At 32.0% G+C, this 23,792-nt stretch overlaps 1 protein-coding gene across 2 annotated transcripts in view; it reads left to right on the plus strand.

Moving 5' to 3' along the window:
* Window positions 1-23,792, plus strand: part of RARS2 (arginyl-tRNA synthetase 2, mitochondrial) — a 77,302-nt gene that overhangs the window by 29,066 nt on the left and 24,444 nt on the right. For both annotated transcript variants that reach the window (XM_074310329.1, XM_074310330.1), the window contains 2 exons: window positions 2,541-2,624; window positions 5,801-5,877. In XM_074310329.1, the coding sequence (XP_074166430.1) occupies window positions 2,541-2,624; window positions 5,801-5,877 (161 nt within the window). The remainder of the gene's footprint in view (window positions 1-2,540; window positions 2,625-5,800; window positions 5,878-23,792) is intronic.

The following is a 23,792-nucleotide window of genomic DNA, read 5'->3' on the forward strand; positions in this document are numbered from 1 at the left end:
TTTTAAATTATTCTAATGAGAGCAGTTCTACTTAGAGAAAGAGACCAAAAGTATCTAGAGCCAATCTATGATTCTGAAAATATCTCTCAAAGAAGCATTTTTTTGGTTGGAAAAAAATATATGTTTTCAAAGCAATAAAGAGTATCCCATAGCAAGATGAAACATAGTTTTATATCTCAGGTTAGTTAGATTAACATTTTGCTTCTTCATACAAAACAGTACTCAATTAAAATTTCAGAACATAACTGAAGAACCATTTTCCTAAAATTATTTAATCCTTCTTTGAACATTCCTTTCAAAGATTTTCTTTTCCAGCTGGTCAGAGATGAAATTGAGATATTTCTTTTTAGTAAAATAATCAGAGACTTCTTCCATCTCTTTATACTTTAATCAAGGAGGATTGGTTAAGAGTTTCTTACCCTTGTCCAATTAGTGCTCTAAATTCTTTAGGGAGCAATCATTTTCTTTGCTGCTCTTAGGAGAAGGAAGCAGGACATTGGGATTGATAGTTAAAGTCTTGACAGTCTTTTGTGTTAATCCAAAATCTTGAGAGATAAAGAGCATTGGGAGCTTTAGTCTCCACATGTAAAATCTCAGTGTTATTTTATTCCTCATTTCTCTTATTAAAGATTTGGATCATTCATTTGTGTAGTTTTTGAGAGGCTTGCACATTTCTTTTTAAAACTGCCTGTTAATATATCTAGATCACTTATTATTCGAAATAGCAATTTTTTTTTTTTTTTTTTTTTTTTTGGTATTTGTACCAGTTTTCTAAATATCTTGGATATTAGACCTTAGTGTTATTTATTATGAAGATTTTTTTTTTCCCCTAATGGGACATTTGTGATGGTGCTTACAACCCTTTAATTTTCAAGGAATGACGGTCTAAAACTTCTGAAGGAGCTTTTGAGGTCATAAAAATCTTTTATAGAGCTGGTGTCATCAGTTTCTTTTCAAGCAGGAGTTCACCTTTGGAAATTGATATTTTAGATATTGTTTCTCTTTGGATTAGGTGGCAAGGAATAGAGGAGAGATTGGCATCTATATGATCCTGTAGTTGTCATTGTCTTTTCAGATAGTATTATGGGCAGTTACCAACATCGAATGGAGGATTAGAATTGTCTCTTAACTTTGCTGGAAGTGTCTCTATACAGGCAGCCAGCTATACAGAGTCTTATGTGATGTTATATCTTATGTGATGACATATCTGATAAATGTAGATAATAGTCCCCATGAGAAGGTGGTTGTGTTTCATTATTTCTGTTCTGAGACCACTGTTGCTTTTCCATTATTTAGAGTTGTTTCTTTTTAGTAGTCATTTCATTTTTATTGTCTTCATTATATATATTGTTCTTTTGGTTTTGCTTATTTTACTTTCCAGTCCAAATCAAATTTCATTAATCTGAACTCTTCATATTTGTTATTTCTTCCTGCACAATAATATTCCATTATATTCAGGAGTGATGGTTTGTTTTTGTTCAGTCATTTAGTTCTATCTGACTCTTCATGACCTTATGGACTCTAGCATGCTAGTACTGTCTTTGAGGTTTTCTTGGCAAGAATACTGGAAGTGGTTTTCTATTTCCTTCTTCAGTAGATTAAGGCACAGGTTAAGTGACTTGCCCATGGTCACACAGCTAGTAAGCATCTGAGCCCAAATTTGAAATCAGGTCTTCTGATTCCAGCCCTAGCATTCTATTCACTGAACTGCCTACCTGCTTTCTGGATTTATGTACCACAGGTTTTTTTGCCCTTTCTTATTAGGCAGGCACTTACTTTAAGTTCATGGATATTACTGAGTGCTGCTGAATATTTTGATGTTCATTACCTCTTTATTTCTGATATTGATCTCTTATCCCTAGTCATTTATATGAAGTTCTGACTAACCAGCTTTCTCCTGTGTATTATTATAGTTGATTTCTTTAAATCTAAATGTCAGTTTTGACATTGATTCTTCTATTACTGTCAGGTTAATGGCTAGAGAAAATTGCTCTTATTGCCATCTATAGATTAGAAGGAAAAATCAGAAAGAGACCCAGAAAAAAGAATTGCAATATTCCAGGCCTAGTGTGGTTATAGATTGTGTTATATATGCTTTCCTCAGAAGAGAGCAAGATCCATAATGCTGTCAGTGAAAGATAGGGGTTCAAGAAAGAAATAAAGAGAACTATTTATGAATTGGCTTTAGATGAAAGGGAGTTTGCTTATACTTCACTCGAGGTTGCATAAAGCACAGCAGAAGCATAACTATTACAAGTCTTCTTCCTTGTCTGAAATTGACTTAGTAATTGCTAAATTTTCTGTTCACAAATTCTACTAATAGAGGAAATTCTATTGATGTAAAGAAAATGCAAAGTAATTCCTTCTTGAGTTCTGTCATATAAATAGAAAGTTTAATAAATGAACTAATAAAAAATTAATTGACATGATGAATTTCTAGCAAATGTACAATGTGCTGTGCTAGACTTTTGTTATAGAGAAAAAGAAATGTGTTGTGCATGATTTGATGATAAAAACTAAAATCTTTTGTTGATTAATAGGGAATTTTATAGCAAATCTCAAAGAAGCATTAGGACACCAAGTAACAAGGATTAATTACTTTGGAGATTGGGGCATGCAGTTTGGTAAGTATGTTTGGAATTAAGTTTTTTTTCCTCCCTATTTTATTATAAAACATAATCTGACATGATTTTAGTTAATTTCTTATCACTATATTGAATAAAAATTTAGTTAATGAAATAGATCTTTTTACTTGATTTAAAGATTTGGGGGAGGCATATTTGTTTCCTCAACAAAAAGTGTTATTTTTATTGTTAATAGACAAGCTATAGAGTTTATATATAATATAATCTTTTATGTCTAAATCAACATCTTTTCAGACAATCCAGATTTTTATTAAAATTTGAATGACTTCTAATACTGTTTTTTAAATATAAAGATTCTTATACCAAAGGTATATGAGTAACCAGAGCCACTTTGTTTTCTCCATCATTCTTTTCCTTATATACCTCTGCTTCTGGCCCCCTGCCCTTCTGTTATTTTAATTCTGTCCAGCCAAGCTTTTTTATGCCTCAACACACAGAGTCTGCATGATGTATCATTTACTCCTGTCAGCATTAAGACAAAGAGCTGCCATTTTCCATTTCCCTCTGTTTTGCAAAAGGAAAGCAGAAGGGAAAGAGTAGTAGCAAGGTTCAAAAGGGAACAGGATGTGAAATAAAATATGTCTAGGAACTTCTGTTATTCCAAAAGTATTATAACCAGAAAAGATTCAGGTACTGTTGTACTTGGAGTAGGGCAGGGACAAGATGAACAAAAATTCTGTTATGTTTTTAAAATCAACAAGAGCTACAATTTATTATAAATTGTAGACTTTTTACTAAAGTAATCAGAGACTTTTGAAAATGCCTTAACAATCTCAAGGAAAATATGATTTCTAGATATAAATTGGATTATCTATCAAGTATATAACATTTAATATAACATTTGGGAAGGAAAATTGACCATTCATAGGAATCTTCGACAACAGAATTCTGATAACAATCCTTTTGAAGGAGTTTTTTTTTTTTTTTTAACTCCAGAATCTCCTATTATGAATAGGTAGTATCCCTTTGAATTACTAAAATTTTAACCTACAAGCTAAAAATATTCATTGCAATATACTTATTCTCAGGCTAAGCAATGAGAGATAATACTTCACATTTCACAACCAACTTACAATCCAGGATGTTGCTTGTAGCTCCAAATCTCAGGCCTCTCTTCTAGCCTTAATCTTCCAATTTCAACAGTTGTCCTCAGCTTTTGTTATGTTAATTTGACCACATTAGACATTTAACAGCTATTATAGAAGATGTGACCATGGTGTACCAAATTATAGCTCCAGGATTTTATTATGATAATGCTTCTCTGGAGTACTGCTGTAGTTAATGATCTGCCAGCATTTCCATTATAGTTGTCAGTGTGGAAGAGTAATTTTGGCTGTTTCCGTCATTGTAGAAAGTTTGCAGATAGGTCTAAGCACAGAACTAGTTAATGTGTACATAAATGTGTGTGTGTGTGTGTGTGTGTGTGTGTGTGTGTGTGTGCTCGCGCGCACATATATATAAACATGTGTGCATATAAGTGAATGTTAAAGGATCTTTATTTTTCACATTTATGCTTTTATAGAATTTCAAGCATTTTTCCTTTTCCCTCATGATCCCAAATCCCAGCCATTTAAAAAAAAAATTTGTTGATTATTTACTAAATTCCTCACTATACATCTATGGGGCCCGTATTGTTCAGACTAAATATGTACATGGTATACAGTATGTTCCTTTGATAAAGCCTCATTAAAAGTATACTTAAAAAAAAAAAAATCCTAACTGCCTGAACAGCCTGATATGCCTTATATGTGAAACACCCAAACCTAATGAAAGAATAAACCTCTGATAACTCATTGTCTCTTTGGTGATCTACTATAATAAGCCACTCTCATTTTTACATTTTGCAGTAGTTCTAGAGGTAAATGGATTTTTAAAAAAATCCACAAGTACTTCTTCCTGTGAAATTATTCATAGTGGACTCATACTAAATATATATTTTCAGAATAAAACTGTAGAATCTACGGTTACCATAATGTCTTTTGAGTATAAACATAACTTTTCAGAAAAATATTTTTTTCATCCCTCATCCATATGAAGATATCTTGCTTTTTGCATTAAAAACTTAAACTATTATGATTCATATTGATTACATAATTTATATTCAGATTTCACATTTTATGGACACAACTCTTGATTAGAAAGAATTATAGTTTTGTTTTCTTATGTAGCATGACAAATATGGAAACATGTTTAGAAGAGTTGCACGTGTTTACCCTGTATCAGATTACTTGCTGTCTTGGGGAAGCAGGGAGGAGGGAGAAAAATTTGGAAAACAAGATTTTGTTAAGTTGAAAACTACCTTTTCATGTATTTGGAAAAATAAAATATTATTAAGAATTATAGTTTTGGCAGAGTTGAAATAAATACTAATATAAAAAGTTTTTGTTGATGATATTAAGCATGAGATATTAACTGAAATTTCCATTTATCACATAAAAATAATTTCATAAGATGCAGTATTTATTCTTCTGGAATTTCTAATATAAGACCAATAAATCTAGGAATATTATTTGTGTATTAGCTAGGATTTGTATTTTAAGGTTTGCAAAGCAATTTAAAAATAATAATTCATTTTATTATCACAATAACCTTGGGAGGTAAGTGCTGTTATCCCATTTGACAGATAGTCAAAATTTGTATGGTCAGTAGCATAAGTTCATTTTTAATTCAGCAGAGTTGAACAAGAAATCTATCTCTGAATGCTTTGAAATATTTTCTTATCCCAGTTATACTGAAAATAACTAAAGAATTTTAATTTTCTAAGGATATTCCCTTTTTAATTTGAAGTTTTAATAGATATACGTATATACATACATGAGATATATATACACATTGTATACTTAATAAAAAATTAATTTTTTGTAATCATCCATGTCATAGATGATTTGATGTATAAGAATGAAGAATAAGTATAGGAATTCAGAGAAGTCAGAAAAAATTTGGGAAGTAGAATTATTTTATATTAATTTATACTGAGCATTTATGTTGGTTAACTTGGATATGGAGAAATATTGATCACCAAAGGTGCAGATGTCACATCTTAGTGTCAAGATGTTAATTTGTTATAAAAGATAGAGCTTTTTCATAGAAATATATTCTGATTACATGTTCTTTAACATCCCATTTCATATTATATTTATTAATCATTATGTTAGGTCTTTTGGGAACTGGTTTTCAATTGTTTGGCTATGAAGAAAAACTTCAATCCAATCCTTTACAGCATCTCTTTGAGGTGAGTTATTGAAAAATTCCCCTCTCCTCTCCTCCCAAACTCTTCCTGTACCTGTTACCTTCTGCACTGCAAGATTGTCAGAGATTGGCCTGACCTATAATCTACTAAAAAGCTTTGTAAAAAAGCTTAAATGATATCACTTATATGAACTTTTAATTGACTTCATAAATAGATGCACACATTCTCTTTTTCCCTCCCCAAAATGCCTTCAATCATCTGTTTAAATGTTGAATATAAACTTATTCAGGAAAGAAGCTGTTATGATTTCATTTTGGTATCTTATAAATTTCCATTGCTTAGCATAGTTTCTTACACATAGTGTCCAGTTAATTCAGTCCCAAAAGAAAGAAAGAAAAGAATGTTTGCCCTTAAAAAAAATTTAATTTTTAGAGGGAACTGGGTATCAAATTTTAATAAAAATATTGACAGCTAGATTTTGTTCAGAAGATGTCAAGGATTTCTCAAGGGATTTATTTATGAATTCTTTCATGCATGATGAGGCATGAATTAAAATAAGATTCTGACATTTTTCATAGTGTTTACATACATAATTGTTAGTTCATTCTAAGCCTACTGATTCTTCTACTTACCCATCGTCCAAATTGAAAGTATTCTCTATTGCCTCAGTTTTTTCTAGACTACTTTGGATAACTCTTTTTGTCCTATCGTATTCTATCCTCAATCATGAGAGTTTTCTTGAGAACTTGTCTGATTCATTGAGAAATATACGTAAAGCACATTTGAAGTCATGAACTATTCCTGTGGTTTCTTCAGTGGAATAAGGACAGGGATTATCATTTTTAAATTTTATATATACAGTACCTAACATACTGTCACCCACGGAAGAGAGTCAATAAATGTTTATTGGATTAAATTTGTCTGATGCATCTATTCCTTTAATGAAGAAGCCAAACTTAATCGGAAAATGTTGCCTTTATGTTATTAATGAATGCTATGTGTAATTTTAAATGATAGGTATAATTTTAGTTTTGTTTTTCTTTCTCTTGTTAATCATATGCCCAGTCATCAACATAGTTAATCCATAAACAGAGCTAAAATATTTTATATAGTGAGAATGAGTGAAGCATTCTTCAAGATTGTAATTAAAATCCATTGAAAACTATAAAAAAAACATTACAGAGAGAATTTTTTGTATCATTGAACAAATTAGAAAACATGACTTTAATTTGTGAATGAGAATATTTTGTTCTGTTTTTATGTGCTCTTGATCTGTTCTTATTCAGGTGTATGTTTTTGTTCTCTCAGTCTCTTATCAGTCAGACCGTCTGTCTTATTTTTTCCTCCCAGTTCTCTCCCCTGGTGCTTATCTTCTCATTTGCCCAGTTGAGCTCTTTGATTTCACTTTTCTATTCTTTTCTTTAGGACCCACAAGTAAAATCTCCTCTGTCCAAACTTTCCTTAGTATGAACTTCTCTATTTGAGATCCTTCCAGTCAGTGGCTGAGCTTTTTCAGTACCACATGAAAACATTCAGGACATATTAGGGATAGATAAAAATCCACTTGAGGATCCTTAAAAGCTGCATGGTGGGGAAATATTAAAAAAAAAAAAAAAAAAAAAGTTTTGCTTTTTTTAAGCTTTTTCCCTTTTTATGTTAGATAACTTTTTATACCACAGACTTTGTAATTGAACTGAACACTTAATATTGTTTCTAATTCTCAAATATCTCTAAAACGATTTATAATTTTTTCTCTTACCATGTTTCTATACTATGAAGAAGTGACATGTTTTTATTTTATTTTTTAAATAATAGCTTTTTATTTTCAAAACACATGTAAAGTTAATTTTTAACATTTACCCTTGTAAAACCTTGTGTTCAAAATTTTTCTCCCTCCTTTTCCCCCACTCCCTGCCCTTAAAAGCAAGTAATTCAATATGTTGAACATTTGCAATTCTTCTATATATATTTTCACATTCATCATACTGCACAAGAAAAATCATGTGATCATATTTTTATTTACCAAATTGTTTAAAATATTTTTGCTTTCTTTCCTATTGAGGGTTTTGACAGATGAAGTTGAAATATTAATGACCTGTCTTTATGGTTGCCTCTAAATAAGATATGCTGCTTTAGTTCCCAGAATTATAAATGTCTTTTTTTTCCTTAAAGCTGTTGGAAGTTGAAAGAGTTTTTTTGTTGTTTTTTCTTTTCTTTTTTTTTTTTTGAAAAGTGCTTTTTAAAGAAAATAGTCATCTTTGAACATAACCCTGCCAACAGGGAACACCCATATCACAAAAGGGCTGCACATTGAGACATTCCTGCACTATTAAGGGAAGAGTTTAAGTATTTAGTCAAATGTGACATAGGGAAAGTATTTATCACATAAAAAGTTGCAAAATTCAAATTTTTTGAATCATACTTTAATTTTGCTAACAATTGATGATGAAGTATAAAATTATAAAACTTAAAATATAGCTGGTTTTCCAAGTTATTTGATATCATTTTCTACCTTTTAAGAGTGGAGGGAAATAGAACATTTTCATTGCATTTCTGATCACATATAAAGGGGTCATAATTGATTGGAGGAATTCCTGGGTAAAGAATATGAAGGGGAGAAGTATTTGTTCTGTTTGTAAAACCAGGGGAAAAAATGAATAAGATTAGTATTTTTCATTTTTTAATATTGTCAACTTCACAAATTAGTTCTAGGGAGAACATTCATGAAAAAAAGACAAAGGGGCCTGCCATTATACCTTTTTCGTTTCTATATAGATGGCATGAAACAATCTAGAGGAATGGGTTAAATCTGGGTTCATCTTCCTGCTGCTTCTGGGATTTTTATAGAATAGAATTACAGAACAGACTCCTCACTTAACATGGCAGTCTTCAAGTTATTACATTTTTATGTTAATTCTTTACAGAACCAATTTTCTGTTTAAAATAATTGTTTGCCAGTTGGTAGAGTCCTTTACATATATACTTTAAGTCAAATGAATTGTTGCCTCCACATTGTTTTCAGATTTTCATATAATTCGTTAATGCTCACAAAGACTTTTCATCTGACCCTGTAGGAATGTGAGATCCATTCAAGGAGCTAGGATGTAGTTCCAGAAAGACATTTTGCCCTGATTTCCAGTCTTCATAGAAGTGCTTTCAGACAATTCCCTGTGCTTTGTCAGGAGAGAACCTGTCTCATGCTGCAGAATACTTTGTCCTTTTGTCCTGGCAGCAGGGCCTCACTCAACACTAATAACATGGTTGAAGAGAGGAAAACTGTGACATTAATAGTACTCAGGATTTTAGAAATTAATTTTGGGACCATCCAATAAGTAACCAAAACAAAATAGATGAAATTCGCATTTATTTTTTCCTTCTTATGATCTATTTCACAATAACTTTTTTTCATCATTTTGGTCCCTTTTTCATATTATGTACAATTTTAGTGGGACCCAAAACTGGATATATAACACTAATAAAAACCTGGATCATGCTAAATATATATATATATATATATATATATATATATATATATATATATATATATTTTTTTTTTTTTTTAATTTTATTTATAAATTTTTTTGACAGTATATATGCATGAGTAATTTTTTTTTTTAATAACATTATCCCTTGTATTCATTTTTCCACATTATCCCCTCCTTCCCTCTACTCCCTCCCCTTGATGACAGGCAATCCCATACATTTTACATGTGTTAACAACATAACCTAGATACAATATATGTGTGTAAATACCATTTTTTTGTTGCACATTAAGTATTAGATTCCGAAGGTATAAGTAACCTGGGTAGATAGACAGTAATGCTAACAATTTACATTCACTTCCCAGTGCTCCTTCTCTGGGTATAGTTGTTTCTGTCCATCATTGATCAACTGGAAGTGAGTTGGATCTTCTTTATGTTGAAGATATCCACTTCCATCAGAATATATCTTCATACAGTATTGTTGTTGAAGTGTATAGTGATCTTCTGGTTCTGCTCATTTCACTCAGCATCAGTTCATGCAAGTCTCTCCAAGCCTCTCTGTATTCCTCCTGCTGGTCATTTCTTACAGACATGCTAAATATATTGATTGAATTATATATCAGCTTCTACTCCCATCTCATATTTTCATGTTAGTTCATTTAGTCATGCCATTGCCTTTGAATCATATTTTGTTGCCCCAGTTTATTTAATTCAAATAACCCTACATGTGATATTGCTTATCCATTCTTTGGGGAATATAACATTTATTTGGGAAGAAGTAAATGTCATATTTCTTTGGAAATTGATCCAGTGATGTTTTCATCTATAAATTGATCCCAGATATTTTTATCTATAAATTACCTTCAAAGATAAATTAATTGGTCCTTAAAAAATTAAAAATTATTCCTTTAATAAAACTTCTAATACCTTCATTTCTTCTAACTTTTATATGTCAGTCACAATAATATGGTATGATTCTACATCCACCCTTTTCTTCCCCTCTGGATTTCTAGACTTTGAAAATTGGCATATGATTCTTCATGATTTATACCTAGCTATTACTACATTTTCTCTCTAAATGGGATTCCATCGCAGTCTGCTTGATTTGCAAGTGAAAATATGAATCTTATCTTAGAATGTTTCATAAAAAGACCACTCAGCTTTTATTTCACAAATATTAAAAAATATTTTATTATTAAGCCGTATAAGGGAAATGAATAACAAAATGATAATAACAAATCAAAGGGGGAAAGTTACAAAAGTCAGATTCACCATTTTGGCAGATTCCATACTTGGGCATCATGAGTGCTGTTTGTTGTTGTTCAGTTGTTTCAGTCACTTCCAACTTTTCATGAGCCTATTTGGGGTTTGTTTTTTAGGGGTTTTGTTTTTGATTTTGTTTGGGTTTTTTTTTTGTTTGTTTGTTTGTTTTGTTTGTTTATTTTTTGGTTTGGTTTGGTTTGCTTTTTTTTTTTTTTTTTTTTTTGGCAAAGATACTGGAGTTGTTGCCATTTTGTTCTCCAACTCATTTTAAATATGAGGAAACTAAGGCAGAGTTAAGTGATCCATGTAATGTCTGAGGCCAGATTTTTTTTTTTTTTTTTTTTTTTTTTTTTAATTTTTTATTTTATTTTATAATTATAACATTTTTTGACAGTACATATGCATGGGTAATTTTTTTTACAACATTATCCCTTGCACTTACTTCTATTCAGATTTTTTCCCTTCCTCCCCCAACCCCCTCCCCCTGATGGCAAGCAGTCTTATATATGTTAAATATATTACAGTATAATTTAGATACAATATATGTGTGTAGAACCGAATTTTTTTGTTGCACAGGAAGAATTGGATTCAGAAGGTAAAAATAACAGTTTACATTCATTTCCCAGTCCTTTTCTGGATGTAGCTGGTTCTGTCCATCATTAATCAATTGGAATTGGATTAGCTCTTCTCTATGTTGAAGAAATCCACTTCCATCAGCATACATCCTCGTACAGTATCATTGTTGAAGTGTATAATGATCTTCTGGTTCTGCTTGTTTCACTCAGCATCAGTTGATGTAAGTCTCTCCAAGCCTCTCTGTATTTCTCCTGTTGGTCATTTCTTATAGAACAGTAATATTCCATAACATTCATATACCATAGTTTACCCAACCATTCTCCAATTGATGGACATCCATTCATCTTCCAGCTTCTAGCCACTATGAAAAGGGCTGCCACAAACATTTTGGCACATACAGGACCCTTTCCCTTCTCTAGTAGTTCCTTGGGATATAAGCCCAGTAGTAGTATGGCTGGGTCAAAGGGTATGCACATTTTGATAACTTTTTGGGCATAATTCCAGATTGCTCTCCAGAATGGTTGGATTCTTTCACAACTCCACCAACAATGCATCAGTGTCCCAGTTTTCCCACAGCCCCTCCAACATTCATCGTTATTTGTTCCTGTCATTTTAGCCAATCTGACAGGTGTGTAATGATACCTCAGAGTTGTCTTAATTTGCATTTCTCTGATCAATAGTGATTTGGAACACTCTTTCATATGAGTGGAAATAGTTTTAATTTCATCATCTGAAAATTGTCTGTTCATATCCTTTGACCATTTATCAATTGGAGAATGGCTTGATTTCTTATAAATTAAAGTCAATTCTCTGTATATTTTGGAGATGACTGAGGCCAGATTTGAACTCAGAAATATGAGTGTTCCCAATTCCAGTCCCTGCATAGTATGATTGCTGCAAGTTGGACTTAAATCTAATTAGGATTTTTATGGTGGTCTAAAATCTTCCTGGAAATTCTTTTGGGATTAATAACTCATCAATTTAGGTTCTTTTTAGAAAAAGATGTTAGGCAGAGCTAGGTGGCACAGTGAGATTCTTAAAAGACTTATCTTTGTGAGTATAAATCTGGTCTCAAACCTTCACTTAAGTCTGTTTGCTTTAAACCAATCTAGCAAAGGCAAACCCTACTTTGCTTCAGTTCCTCATCTGAAAAACTAGCTAGAGAAGGAAATGGCAAACCATTCCAATTTACAAGAATATCCCAAATGGGGTCACAAAGAATGGTACACTACTGAAATGACTAAACAACAAGAAAATAAATAATCTTAAATTTTTATTCTGTTAAAATAGTATTTTTGCAATGTTTTTAACTCCGTATTATTGCCCTATCTTTGTATATTGCCCAACTATGTTTTTAATTTTTCTCTGTTTTTATAGGTCTAATTTTCTTATAAAGTAATATTTCTCAACAGAATAGTAAAGTATTTCTTTGAGAAAACCATATTTTGGCTGAAGATTATTGATTGGTTGGAATGCTTCCTATGGAATCTGTCTTTGGAGTTATTTTGAGTATATCTTAGGGATTTTTTATTGGTTGCCATTTAAATTAATTTCTTAGTATTTGAAATAAACATATTTCAAAAATATATATTCTTTGCATTTGCATATATATGTAAATTTGCTTCTAGTATAAAATAGAGAAAGTTTTGAAATGATTCTTTTTCTTGAATTGACTGATAAGTAGTTGAACTAAACAAATATTTTGCCTGGTCATATTTTGCACTGAAAATTAAAGGAAAAATATTTATTATAGCCTTAGGCACTATCAAAATATCCTTCCCACATCATTGAAAGCTAATTTATCAAGTTTTCTCCAAAGTTTCAAATATTCATCTATCTTTCTGTGTTTTGGTAGTAAACTTATATTTACATATTTAATTCTACTGTGTTTAGAACCTGAAAAGGTTGATTTCATGATTTTAATGTTGTTTGTATATTTACTTGATTTTATGTCTTGGATTAGTGAGATGTTAAAAGAAAAAAAATAATTTTTTGTTAATGTTAAAATATGTTAAATATTAAAATTTAAAACTAATTTAAAAAAAAATTAAAAGAAAAAAGCAGAATTTTCTTGCTACAAAGGAAACTTACTTGATTTAAAAAAGAAACCCATTATACAATGATGTCTTGCATAGTTTTAGATAACTTGAGTCATATAAATTCCCTTGGGGAAAAAAAAAGTCATGACAGTAAAAATATATGTGGTATAACATGGCCTATAAGATTTTAGAACCAGCATAAGGGTCTTTCATTTCACTAAATAGAAATAGAACATATTTTTTTATATGGAACTTTAGGTTTACCCATGTTAAGTCATTTTGTTCTCATAACTTTGTAGGGTAAGTGCTATTTTTTTTTTAATAAATTTTTTTTGATGTCTGTTTGCTATATTATTATAGTAGTCTAACTAGACTGTACTTTCACAAAGTAGCTGTGTAAAAGCTGGGCAGAGAAGGCACTTCAGTTTGCATTAGTTCATGTAGAGCCCTTTCTGTATTTAATCACATACATAATTATCCCATTACATTCATGTATTACCATTTCTTTAGCCATTCCCTAATCAATGAACAGTTTCCCTTGTTTCTGGTTCTTTTTTAACACAAAAAATGCTGCAATAAATATTTTGTTGTCTATAGGCACTTTATCAATTGAATTCTCTGGACATAATCCCAGTAATGGAGTCTCTTGATTCAGAAGATGGATATTATTTTATTTATGTAATTCCAAATGTCTTTCAAAAAGGGTGTACCATTTCAAAGTTCCACCAACCCACATATCATTTTACAACCCTTCTAACATTGGCTATCTAGCGCTATTCTTTATTATCTTAACCAATTTGAAGATTATATAGAATACATTTTATTTTTTTTTTAATTATAGCTTTTTTATTTACAAGATATGTGCATGAGTAATTTTTCAGCATTGACAATTGCAAACCTTTTGTTCCAATTTTTCCCTTCTTTTCCCCCTTCCCTTCCCCCTGATGGCAGGTTAACCAATACATGTTAAATATGTTAAAGTATAAGTTAAATACAATATATGTATACTTGTCCATACAGTTATTTTGCTGTACAAAAAGAATAGGACTTTGAAATAGTGTACAATTAGCCTGTGAAGGAAATCAGAAATGCAGGAGGACAAAAATAGAGGGATTGGGAATTCTATGTAATGGTTCATAATCATATACCAGAGTTCTTTCGATGGGTGTAGCTGGTTCAGTTCATAGAATATATTTTATTAACGAAATGAGGCATAAAGAATTTCTTGTTCTTGACTTTGTAAAGAAGGACCAAAAAATGAAAAGTTTTCTAATTCTGAATAGATCTCCAACAGATAAAAATATTTCTCTATCTGTAAATTGACCTTATAAATATAGTTGGGTCCTTAGCCTTACTAATTCTCTTACTCTAAGATCACTCTTCATTGTTAAGGAAAGGTATTTATTTCAAAACTTTTTTTTCTTTCTGGCTATTAGGTACAGAATATTCATCAGGAACATTAAGTACTTTTGATGCTATAGCATGAGAGTTTTATGGCTTACCTTGAATTTATAATCTAAAATAATATTAATATGGCTATAAAGTATAAAAAGCAGAAGGAAAATATTAAACCAAAGTTCAAATGCATATATTAATGAATTTTATTAATATTGTACAAAGAGTAATCATATAGAGAAGAATTTTAATTAAGAAATAGACTCTACAAATGTGACATAATTTCCTGTTTTGTGATTTATTTTAAGGAACTAGCTAAGCTAACTTATCTACAGTAGTATGTTTGTAGAGACTTAAATACTTTAAAAATTGATAATTAGATTACTTGAAATATGGATGTCATCTTCCCAGTTCCCTGTTACATATTAGATACTCTTTTATAAATCAAATACAAAATTAAAAGGTGAGTGTATTTTAAGAATAAGTAATAGGTAATTATTTAATTGGAAGAGATAAAAATAATGGCTGTCAGATAGTTCATTGGAATTCTAATAGAGGAAGACTAACAAATAAATATATAATAGAGGGGAATAAATAGAAAGCAATTAAGTAAAAAGTAGGAGGAGACTGAAGGAATGTGTCTGTGGCAAAAAAAGAGAAATCTAGAAAGGGGATTGAGCTTTTTGGGAGAAAGATGATAAGGTAGTTTTCTGGCCATTTGAGTATGAGATGTCCAAAAGATTGTTAATAACAAACTAAACTAAACTAAACTTAGAAACTAAAGCTTAGAAAATCAGACTTGAATATATAGATTTCACAGTCATCAGACAAATAATTAAATCTATGGAAGCTGAATAAGTTACTGAGGGAATATAAAGGAGAGGGCCTAGGAAAAAGTTTTGGGGAACACCCACAGTGACCATGAGAGTTGCTATGTTCATGTAAAAAGAAATAGCCATAGCCACACAAAGTATGGCTTGTGTAAATATACCATGGACTATGTAGTCTTTCAGAGAGCATATAGTATATCAGAAGAGCAATTATACCTATAAGTAACTATAATGTAGATACAAAGTAATTTCTGAGCAAGAATGCTAATAATTCAGACCGCTCAAAAAAGATGTAAGGAGGTAGGACTTGAGCTCAACTTTAAAGGTAGCTAGTAGGGATTCTAAAAGAAAGAAGCAAAAATGGAGTTCCTTCCAAGCTTTACAGATAGATTATGCAAAGACAAAGGAATGGGCATGGAATGTTTAATAAAGGAACTGTAAGTTAAGGGGAATTATTTTTAATGATCCTGAAATGGCAGGTTGGAACCAGTGGGAAGTCACTGCTGTTTCTTTAGCTAAGTCATTGAATATGGTCAGGCCTGTGGGCATTGGAAATATTCATTTTTGTAGCAGATGAGGTGAGAGAGACTGTCAGGAGGCCAAAGTAGTCATTTAAACTATTCAGAAGAGAGGGGAGCCTAAGACAAACTGATCCAAACTCTAGTCTACAGACTAAATCCAAGTATTCCATCTAATACTGTAACACTTTCCCTTCCAGGGATATTTGATTTTCTTCATTTCACTTTAAAATTTTGTTTTAAATAAGCAGCATTTGCCTTTGGAGTAGTCCCTTGTTTTATACAATTTGATATTGAGCTTAGAACATATTGACCCATATTTTTAAATTCTTCAATATGAAATCATGCTTTTCACATTGGATATTGTGTTCCCTTCACAAATATTGTCCATTGTTTCACATCTAACCTTGATTATAGCCTAGAGCTTTTCATCTCTCAGATGTATTTTATTTTCATTCTTTTGGACCCATAGTTTATCATTGCATTGATCAGAGTTCTAATGTCTGTAAAAGTTATTTTTCTCTATAACGTTATCATCATTAAATAGATGGTTTTTCTAGTTCTGCTGCCAAAGATGTTTCCCTTTAGAGTTGCAGCCTATAATTGAATAAATGTGCCATATTCTTCTTCTAGCAGCTACTCATTGAGTGAATAGGCGTGAGATGAAAGGGGCATAAGGCCAGGCAAAACAAATTTGAGTCTGGATGTCTGATGGCATTCCAGAATTTTGTAATTTTTTTTTAAAAGATTAACCATTGTTTTAGCTTACTTGGGCCTTTGCAGTTTTGGTATCAGATTATCTAAAAAATGGCTGTGATAGTTTTGTTTCTATTTTGCTTAAGTGGTAGATGTATTCTTTTGAAGAAGGAATAAAAGAACTATAGTTAGTTTAGTATTTTAATAAAGAAATAAAGAAAATGCTATGTTCTTATTAAACCATATCTGTTTCAATATAAAACTTATAATTTAATAACTTCACTTGTATTTCCTTTGTTTTTAGATGTACCTCCTAGTACTTTTAAAGTAGATTCAAAGGTACCTTCAAAGTAGATTTTCTCCAAGAAAAAGACTTGTGTCAAGTATAACTTTAAAAACCTGTGTTTTTTATTTTAGAGCTGCAGCTTCTTAAATCTATTTCATGAAGCAAGAATATTTTTCTCCCAAATCAAGATAAATGTTATTGTCCTCACATTTTTAAATGTTGCAGGCAGTTTGATAAATGCCTATTAGGTTGGCTTTTTGTGCTGGTTAATATGTGTCATTTAATTTTACATAATCTGCAGTTTAAACAAATATCAACATTCTTTAATTTTATTATAATGGTTTCAGTAAAGATCTGGGAGATTTTTAGAAAGTGGAAAAGGGAGGTGTGGGATATTTTTATCCAGAAATTACTCTAGAGGAATTGTCATTTTAAAAATTCTAAGACAGTATCCTCTGATATCTTTAGGCATACTAAATTTCAAGAATATTTGAATATATTAAAAAATATATTTCTAGCATCTTTTGATAGTTCTGAAATTTGAGAGGAATGGTTTTTTTGTGCTAGCACAATTATAAATATGGCATGTATAAAGCATTATGTATAAGAGGTAGACAGTGTACAAATACACTCTATTATTAGCAGTAGGAAGATGGATAAGTCAGGAACCAGGAAATCTACAGCTTACCTACATTTCTGCTCTTTCATTTTTCATTAGTAAAGTACTATTTATATAATGATAGGCATTGGCTAAGATACAAAATTTGGATAATGTATTTCTTTTGTTCTCATAGATCTTTGTGTATAGTAAGAGCATATCATAATATAAATAATTGAAAGTATGTCATAATCATCCTTAAGTTATATAATAGAGTTATAAGCAAACTGCTATACCTGAAACAAAAAGAATCACCACTGATGAATCAATAAATATTATTAAGTGCTTACTGTTAGATGCCAGGAACTATGCTGAGTGCTGGTGATATTCTAAATGCTCTAAAATTCTCACTGTCTATCCCTAAAGTTCTCCCTCCTCAACTCTGCCTCTAGCCTCGTTGGCTTCCTTCAGTTCCCAGCTAGAATTCTACCTTCTTTAAGAAGCCTTTTGAGGCAGTTAGGTAGCCTAATGGATAGAACACTGAATTCAACACTTTATTAACTGTGTAACCCTGAGCAAGTCATGTAACTGCTGTCTGCTTTAGTTTCAATTGTAAAATAAGGATCATAATAGTACCTACCACCCAAGGTAGTTAGAATAAAATGAGATAGGGGGCAGCTAGGTGGCGCAGTAGATAGCGCACCAGCCCTGAATTCAAGAGGACCCCAGTTCAAATCTGGTCTCAGACACTTAACACTTCCTTGCTGTGTGACCCTGGGCAAGTCATTTAACCCCAGCCTCAAAAAAAAAAAAAAAAAAAAAAAAAAAGAATAAAATGAGATATTTGTAAAGCTCTTAGCTTAGTGCCTGGTACATAGTTAGTGTTTAATAATTCTTTTTTTCCTTCTTAATGCTAAATCTCTCTGAGATTACTTTAAATATATTCTGTGCATTTTTTTGGTATGGATTCTTTGCATATTAAGTGCTTTAATTCCTTGTTGATTGATGAAAGTACAATGAGTAAAATAATTCCCTCTCAAAAAGACTATGTACTTTTATCCATTAGAAGATAAAAATACATACAGCATTAATCTAAATGTAAATATATATACAAAGTAGTTTTGGATATATTTGTAAAGGGAGGGCATTTACAATTGGGAGCAAGGCATGCAGATTAAAAAAGGCTTCATACAGAAGATAGAATTTGAACAGCATCTTAAGGAAAGAGACTCTGTGAGGTAGAGAAAGAAAAGGACTGCTTTCTAAGCATATAAGATGGTCATTGTAGAAGGAGTAGAAAGAAGCCAGATAGTGTTTAATTTTGCCTTTTTTCTTTTTCTTTTTCTTTTTTTTTTTTTTTTTGAGGCTGGGGTTAAGTGACTTGCCCAGGGTCACACAGCTAGGAAGTGTTAAGTGTCTGAGACCAGATTTGAACTCGGGTCCTCCTGAATTCAAGGCTTGTGTTCTATCCACTGTTTTTAAATTAATTTTATAATTATAACTTTTTTTTTTTTGACAGCACATATGCATAGGTATTTTTTTTTTTTTTTACAACATTATCCCTTGTACTCCCTTCTGTTCCGAGTTTTTCCCCTCCTTCCCTCCACCCCCTCCCCTAGATGGCAGGCATTCCCATACATATTAAATATCTTATAGTATATCCTAGGTACAATATATATGTGCAGAACCGAATGTTGTTGTTGTTGTTGCAAAGGAAGAATTGTATTCGGAAGGTAAAAAGAATCTGGGAAGAAAAGCAAACAAAAAAAATGCTCACAGTTTACACTCATTTCCCAGTGTTCCTTTTCTGGGTGTAGCTGATTCTGTCCATCATTGATCAATTGGAATTGGATTAGCTCTTCTCTATGTTGAAGATATCCACTTCCATCAGAATACATCCTCATACAGTATCATTGTTGAAGTGTATGATGATCTCCTAGTTCTGCTCGTTTCACTCAGCATCAGTTGATGTAAGTCTCTCCAAGCCTCTCTGTATTCCTCCTGTTGGTCATTTCTTACAGAACAATAATATTCCATAACATTCATATACCATAATTTACCCAACCATTCTCCAATTGATGGACATCCATTCATTTTCCAGTTTCTAGCCACTACAAAAAGGGCTGCCACAAACATTCTGGCACATACAGGTCCCTTTCCCTTCTTTAGTATTTCCTTGGGATATAAGCCCAGTAGTAGCACTGCTGGTCAAAGAGTATGCACATTTTGATAACTTTTTGGGCATAATTCCAGATTGCTCTCCAGAATGGTTGGATTCTTTCACAACTCCACCAACAATGCATCAGTGTCCCAGTTTTCCCACATCTCCTCCAACATTCATCATTATTTGTTCCTGTCATCTTAGCCAATCTGACAGGTGTGTAGTGGTATCTCAGAGTTGTCTTAATTTGCATTTCTCTGATCAATAGTAATTTGGAACACTTTCATATGAGTGGAAATAGTTTTAATTTCATCATCTGAAAATTGTCTGTTCATATCCTTTGACCATTTATCAACTGGAGAGTGGCTTAATTTCTTATAAATTAAAGTCAATTCTTTGTATATTTTGGAGATGAGGCCTTTATCAGAACCTTTAACTGTAAAAATGTTTTCCCAATTTGTTACTTCCCTTCTAATCTTGTTTGCATTAATTTTGTTTGTGCAAAAACTTTTAAATTTAATTTGATGTAATCAAAATTTTCTATTTTGTGATCAATAATGATCTCTAGTTCTCCATTGGACACAAATTCCTTACTCCTGAGAGGTAAACTATCCTATGTTCCTCTAATTTGTTTATGATTTCATTTTTTATGCCTAAATCTTGGACCCATTTTGATCTTATCTTAGTATGTGGTGTTAAATATGGGTCCATGCCTAGTTTCTGCCATACTAAATTCCAGTTTTCCCAGCAATTTTTGTCAAATAATGAATTCTTATCCCAAAAGTTGGGATCTTTGGGTTTGTCAAACACTAGATTGCTGTTTTTATTTACTATCTTGCCCTGTGAACCTAACCTATTCCACTGATCAACTAGTCTATTTCTTAGCCAATACCAAATGGTTTTGGTGACTGTTGCTTTATAATACAGTTCTAGATCAGGTACAGCTAGACCACCTTCATTTAATTTTTTTTCATTACTTCCCTTGAAATTCTTGACCTTTTGTTTTCCATATGAATTCTGTTGTTATTTTTTCTAGGTCATTAAAATAGTTTCTTTGGAGTCTGATTGGTATAGCACTAAATAAATAGATTAGTTTAGGGAGTATTGTTATCTTAATTATATTTGCTCGGCCTATCCAAGAGCACTCTATGTCTTTCCAGTTATTCAAATCTGACTTAATTTTTGTGGCAAGTGTTTTGTAATTTTGCTCATATAATTCTTGACTTTCCTTTGGTAGATATATTCCCAAATATTTTATATTATCAACAGTTATTTTGAATGGAATTTCTCTTTGCATCTCTTGCTGTTGGATTGTGTTGGTAATGTATAAAAATGCTGAAGATTTATGTGGATTTATTTTGTATCCTGCAACTTTGCTAAAGTTCTGAATTATTTCTAATAGCTTTTTAGCAGAGTCTTTGGGATTCTCTAAGTATACCATCATGTCATCTGCAAAGAGTGATAGTTTGATTTCCTCATTTCCTACTCTAATTCCTTGAATTTCTTTCTCGGCTCTTATTGCCAAGGCTAACATTTCTAGTACTATATTGAATAGTAATGGTGATAGTTGGCAACGTTGTTTCACTCTTGATCTTACAGGGAAAGGTTCCAGTTTATCGCCATTACATATGATGTTTACTGAAGGTTTTAAATATATGCTCCTTATTATTTTAAGGAATAGTCCATTTATTCCTATACTCTCAAGCATTTTTAGTAGGAATGGATGTTGGATTTTATCAAATGCTTTTTCTGCATCTATTGAGATGATCATATGGTTTTTATTAATTTGATTATTAATATGGTCAATTATACTAATAGTTTTCCTAATATTAAACCAGCCCTGCATTCCTGGTATAAATCCTACTTGATCATAGTGTATTATCCTGGGGATGATTTTCTGAAGTCTTTTTGCTAATATCTTATTTAAGATTTTAGCATCAATATTCATTAAGGAGATTGGTCTATAGTTTTCTTTCTCAGTTTTCAATTTACCTGGTTTAAGTATCAGTACCATGTCTGTGTCATAAAAGGAATTTGGTAGGACTCCTTCAATCCCTATTTTTAAAAATAGTTTATATAGCATTGGAGTTAGTTGACCCGACCTGCGGGTCTCGAACTAAGGGGGTCTGAAGCCCCGTGTCAGCCTGTAAGCACAAGGCTGGTAAGGCTACACCCTGGGAATGGGTGAAGAAAAGAAAGAGGCGGAGACGATTCTGCACAGGGCAGAAAAGTTCGTTTATTGAAGCAAAGTAGAGGGTTTTTATACGTTGTGGAGCAAATGCCACGTAGCAAAGTAAGTTTCCATAGAACAAAGGATATAACATCTGTTGACCATATGTCAGGAAGTCAAGGCAATGTGTGACAGATTTATGGTTGAAACATTCATCATGTGTTTGACAGGTTTTAAGATCTAAAGAATACTTATTGTTAACACCTAGGTCAGAGAAACCTTGGGGTAGGGAGTTCTCACACATCCAGGACATTCCTTTGGGGCCAAGACTTTTATCTAATCTTAAAGATGTCTGGGTGAAGGGCCTTGGCATGTCCCCCTTCTTCAATTTAAAAAAAAATAGGAGGGAAGGCATTTTGATTCAGAAGAATCATGTCTAGCCAATTTGAAATTTTAATTATTATAATCCTGTTGTTATGGTTTTTCTCAATTCTATGCATAGGGAGGAGAGCACTGAACAGAGTGGAGAATTAGCAGAGGCTTCTATCCCTAGGGTTAGATGGTCCACTGCGACCAACATCTATGGGGAACACCAATTTTTGTTGAGTTTGTCTGTCTTTGTTAGGCCATTGAGTCATAGGTGGTCCTGTCTATTCTATGGTAGGCAGAATTCCTAATGACCATATGTATTGCAGGCCGATTTGAGACAGGTATCAAGCATACAGTCCTGATGATCTTCCAGTGCTCGTGTGTTGCTGAGGTCAGTACCTTTCTGCCTTTCAGGGAACAGCCAGTGCATTATGAGTTTTGCATCTCCATCTCCATATTTCTCTCCCCTAGCAAGAGTATGAGAAAGCCTGGCCTTTTATAAAGGCTTATCAGCCAATTAGAGGTTAGAATTTGAGGGACTAATTCTTATGAATATCATTTTGCCTTCTCTCTTATCAAAGGTAAAGGCCAATGCCTATTGATGTACAACAATTTGCATTACATCAGATAATTGTGAGATTTTATTTAACATTATCCAATCCAAACTTTCTTGATGCTGCCAAGCAGCATTGTTTTTTATCATAAATTGTGGTAGACTCGCAGCTAAAAAAGCTACCTCCTGTTGAATTTGATATATTTGCATTTCCTCTATCATATTAAGAGCTAAATTAACCAATGATATAGCTGTATCAAAAGAACTGTCTCGTTTCATTCTAGTTAATTTTCTTATCATGTCTATAGACAAAGAAGGATTTTTACCAAAAAATTATTTAAGGGTTTGGCACATACATCTGTGCAGGTGCGGGGTACGGAAGGGCTTCCCTAGTTGACTCGTTCCGTATCGTCTGTATCTTGATAGTTCTTTATTAATTGTCTATGCCCAGGGAGGGAGCCACTCTTCTCTGGAGCACAAACATCTCTAGGAATGGCTAGTTCCTATCATCTAGTGTCAAAAATATACAGAGTTCATGGAACGATCAAGTTCCCATAATTTGGAAGCTCAGGCCTGTTAGATTTGAGTGAGCTTATAATCCTAATTTGAAATTTTAAATTTCTTATTCATTTGGCCTTAAGATCACGAAAATAATAAGAGGACTGAGCTAGTGGGGTGAAATTAGAGTAAATTAATTTCATTTTCCAATACATAAGACAATTACACATACATAATATAACTAGAAAGAGTAATAATAATACTATGGGTATAGCTAAACTATTAAAATAAATGGTAGCGCTACCTGATCTAAATAAGAAATCATACCAATGGTGGTTAGTATCCGATGTTACTAAATGAGAGGCCTTGATAAGTTGTCCTGCAGCTATAAGAGTCTGTATTCGATGTTTATTTAATGCGCGCTGATTAGACTCTAATAGTTTCTTCATAACTAAAGATCTGTTTAGGATATCCATATATATGAAGTAAAGCAAAGTAATTAGGTAAGACAAAAGGTAACACA

Source organism: Sminthopsis crassicaudata, chromosome 4, assembly GCF_048593235.1.
Source record: "Sminthopsis crassicaudata isolate SCR6 chromosome 4, ASM4859323v1, whole genome shotgun sequence".
In the NCBI taxonomy this organism is placed as follows: Eukaryota; Metazoa; Chordata; class Mammalia; order Dasyuromorphia; family Dasyuridae; genus Sminthopsis; species Sminthopsis crassicaudata.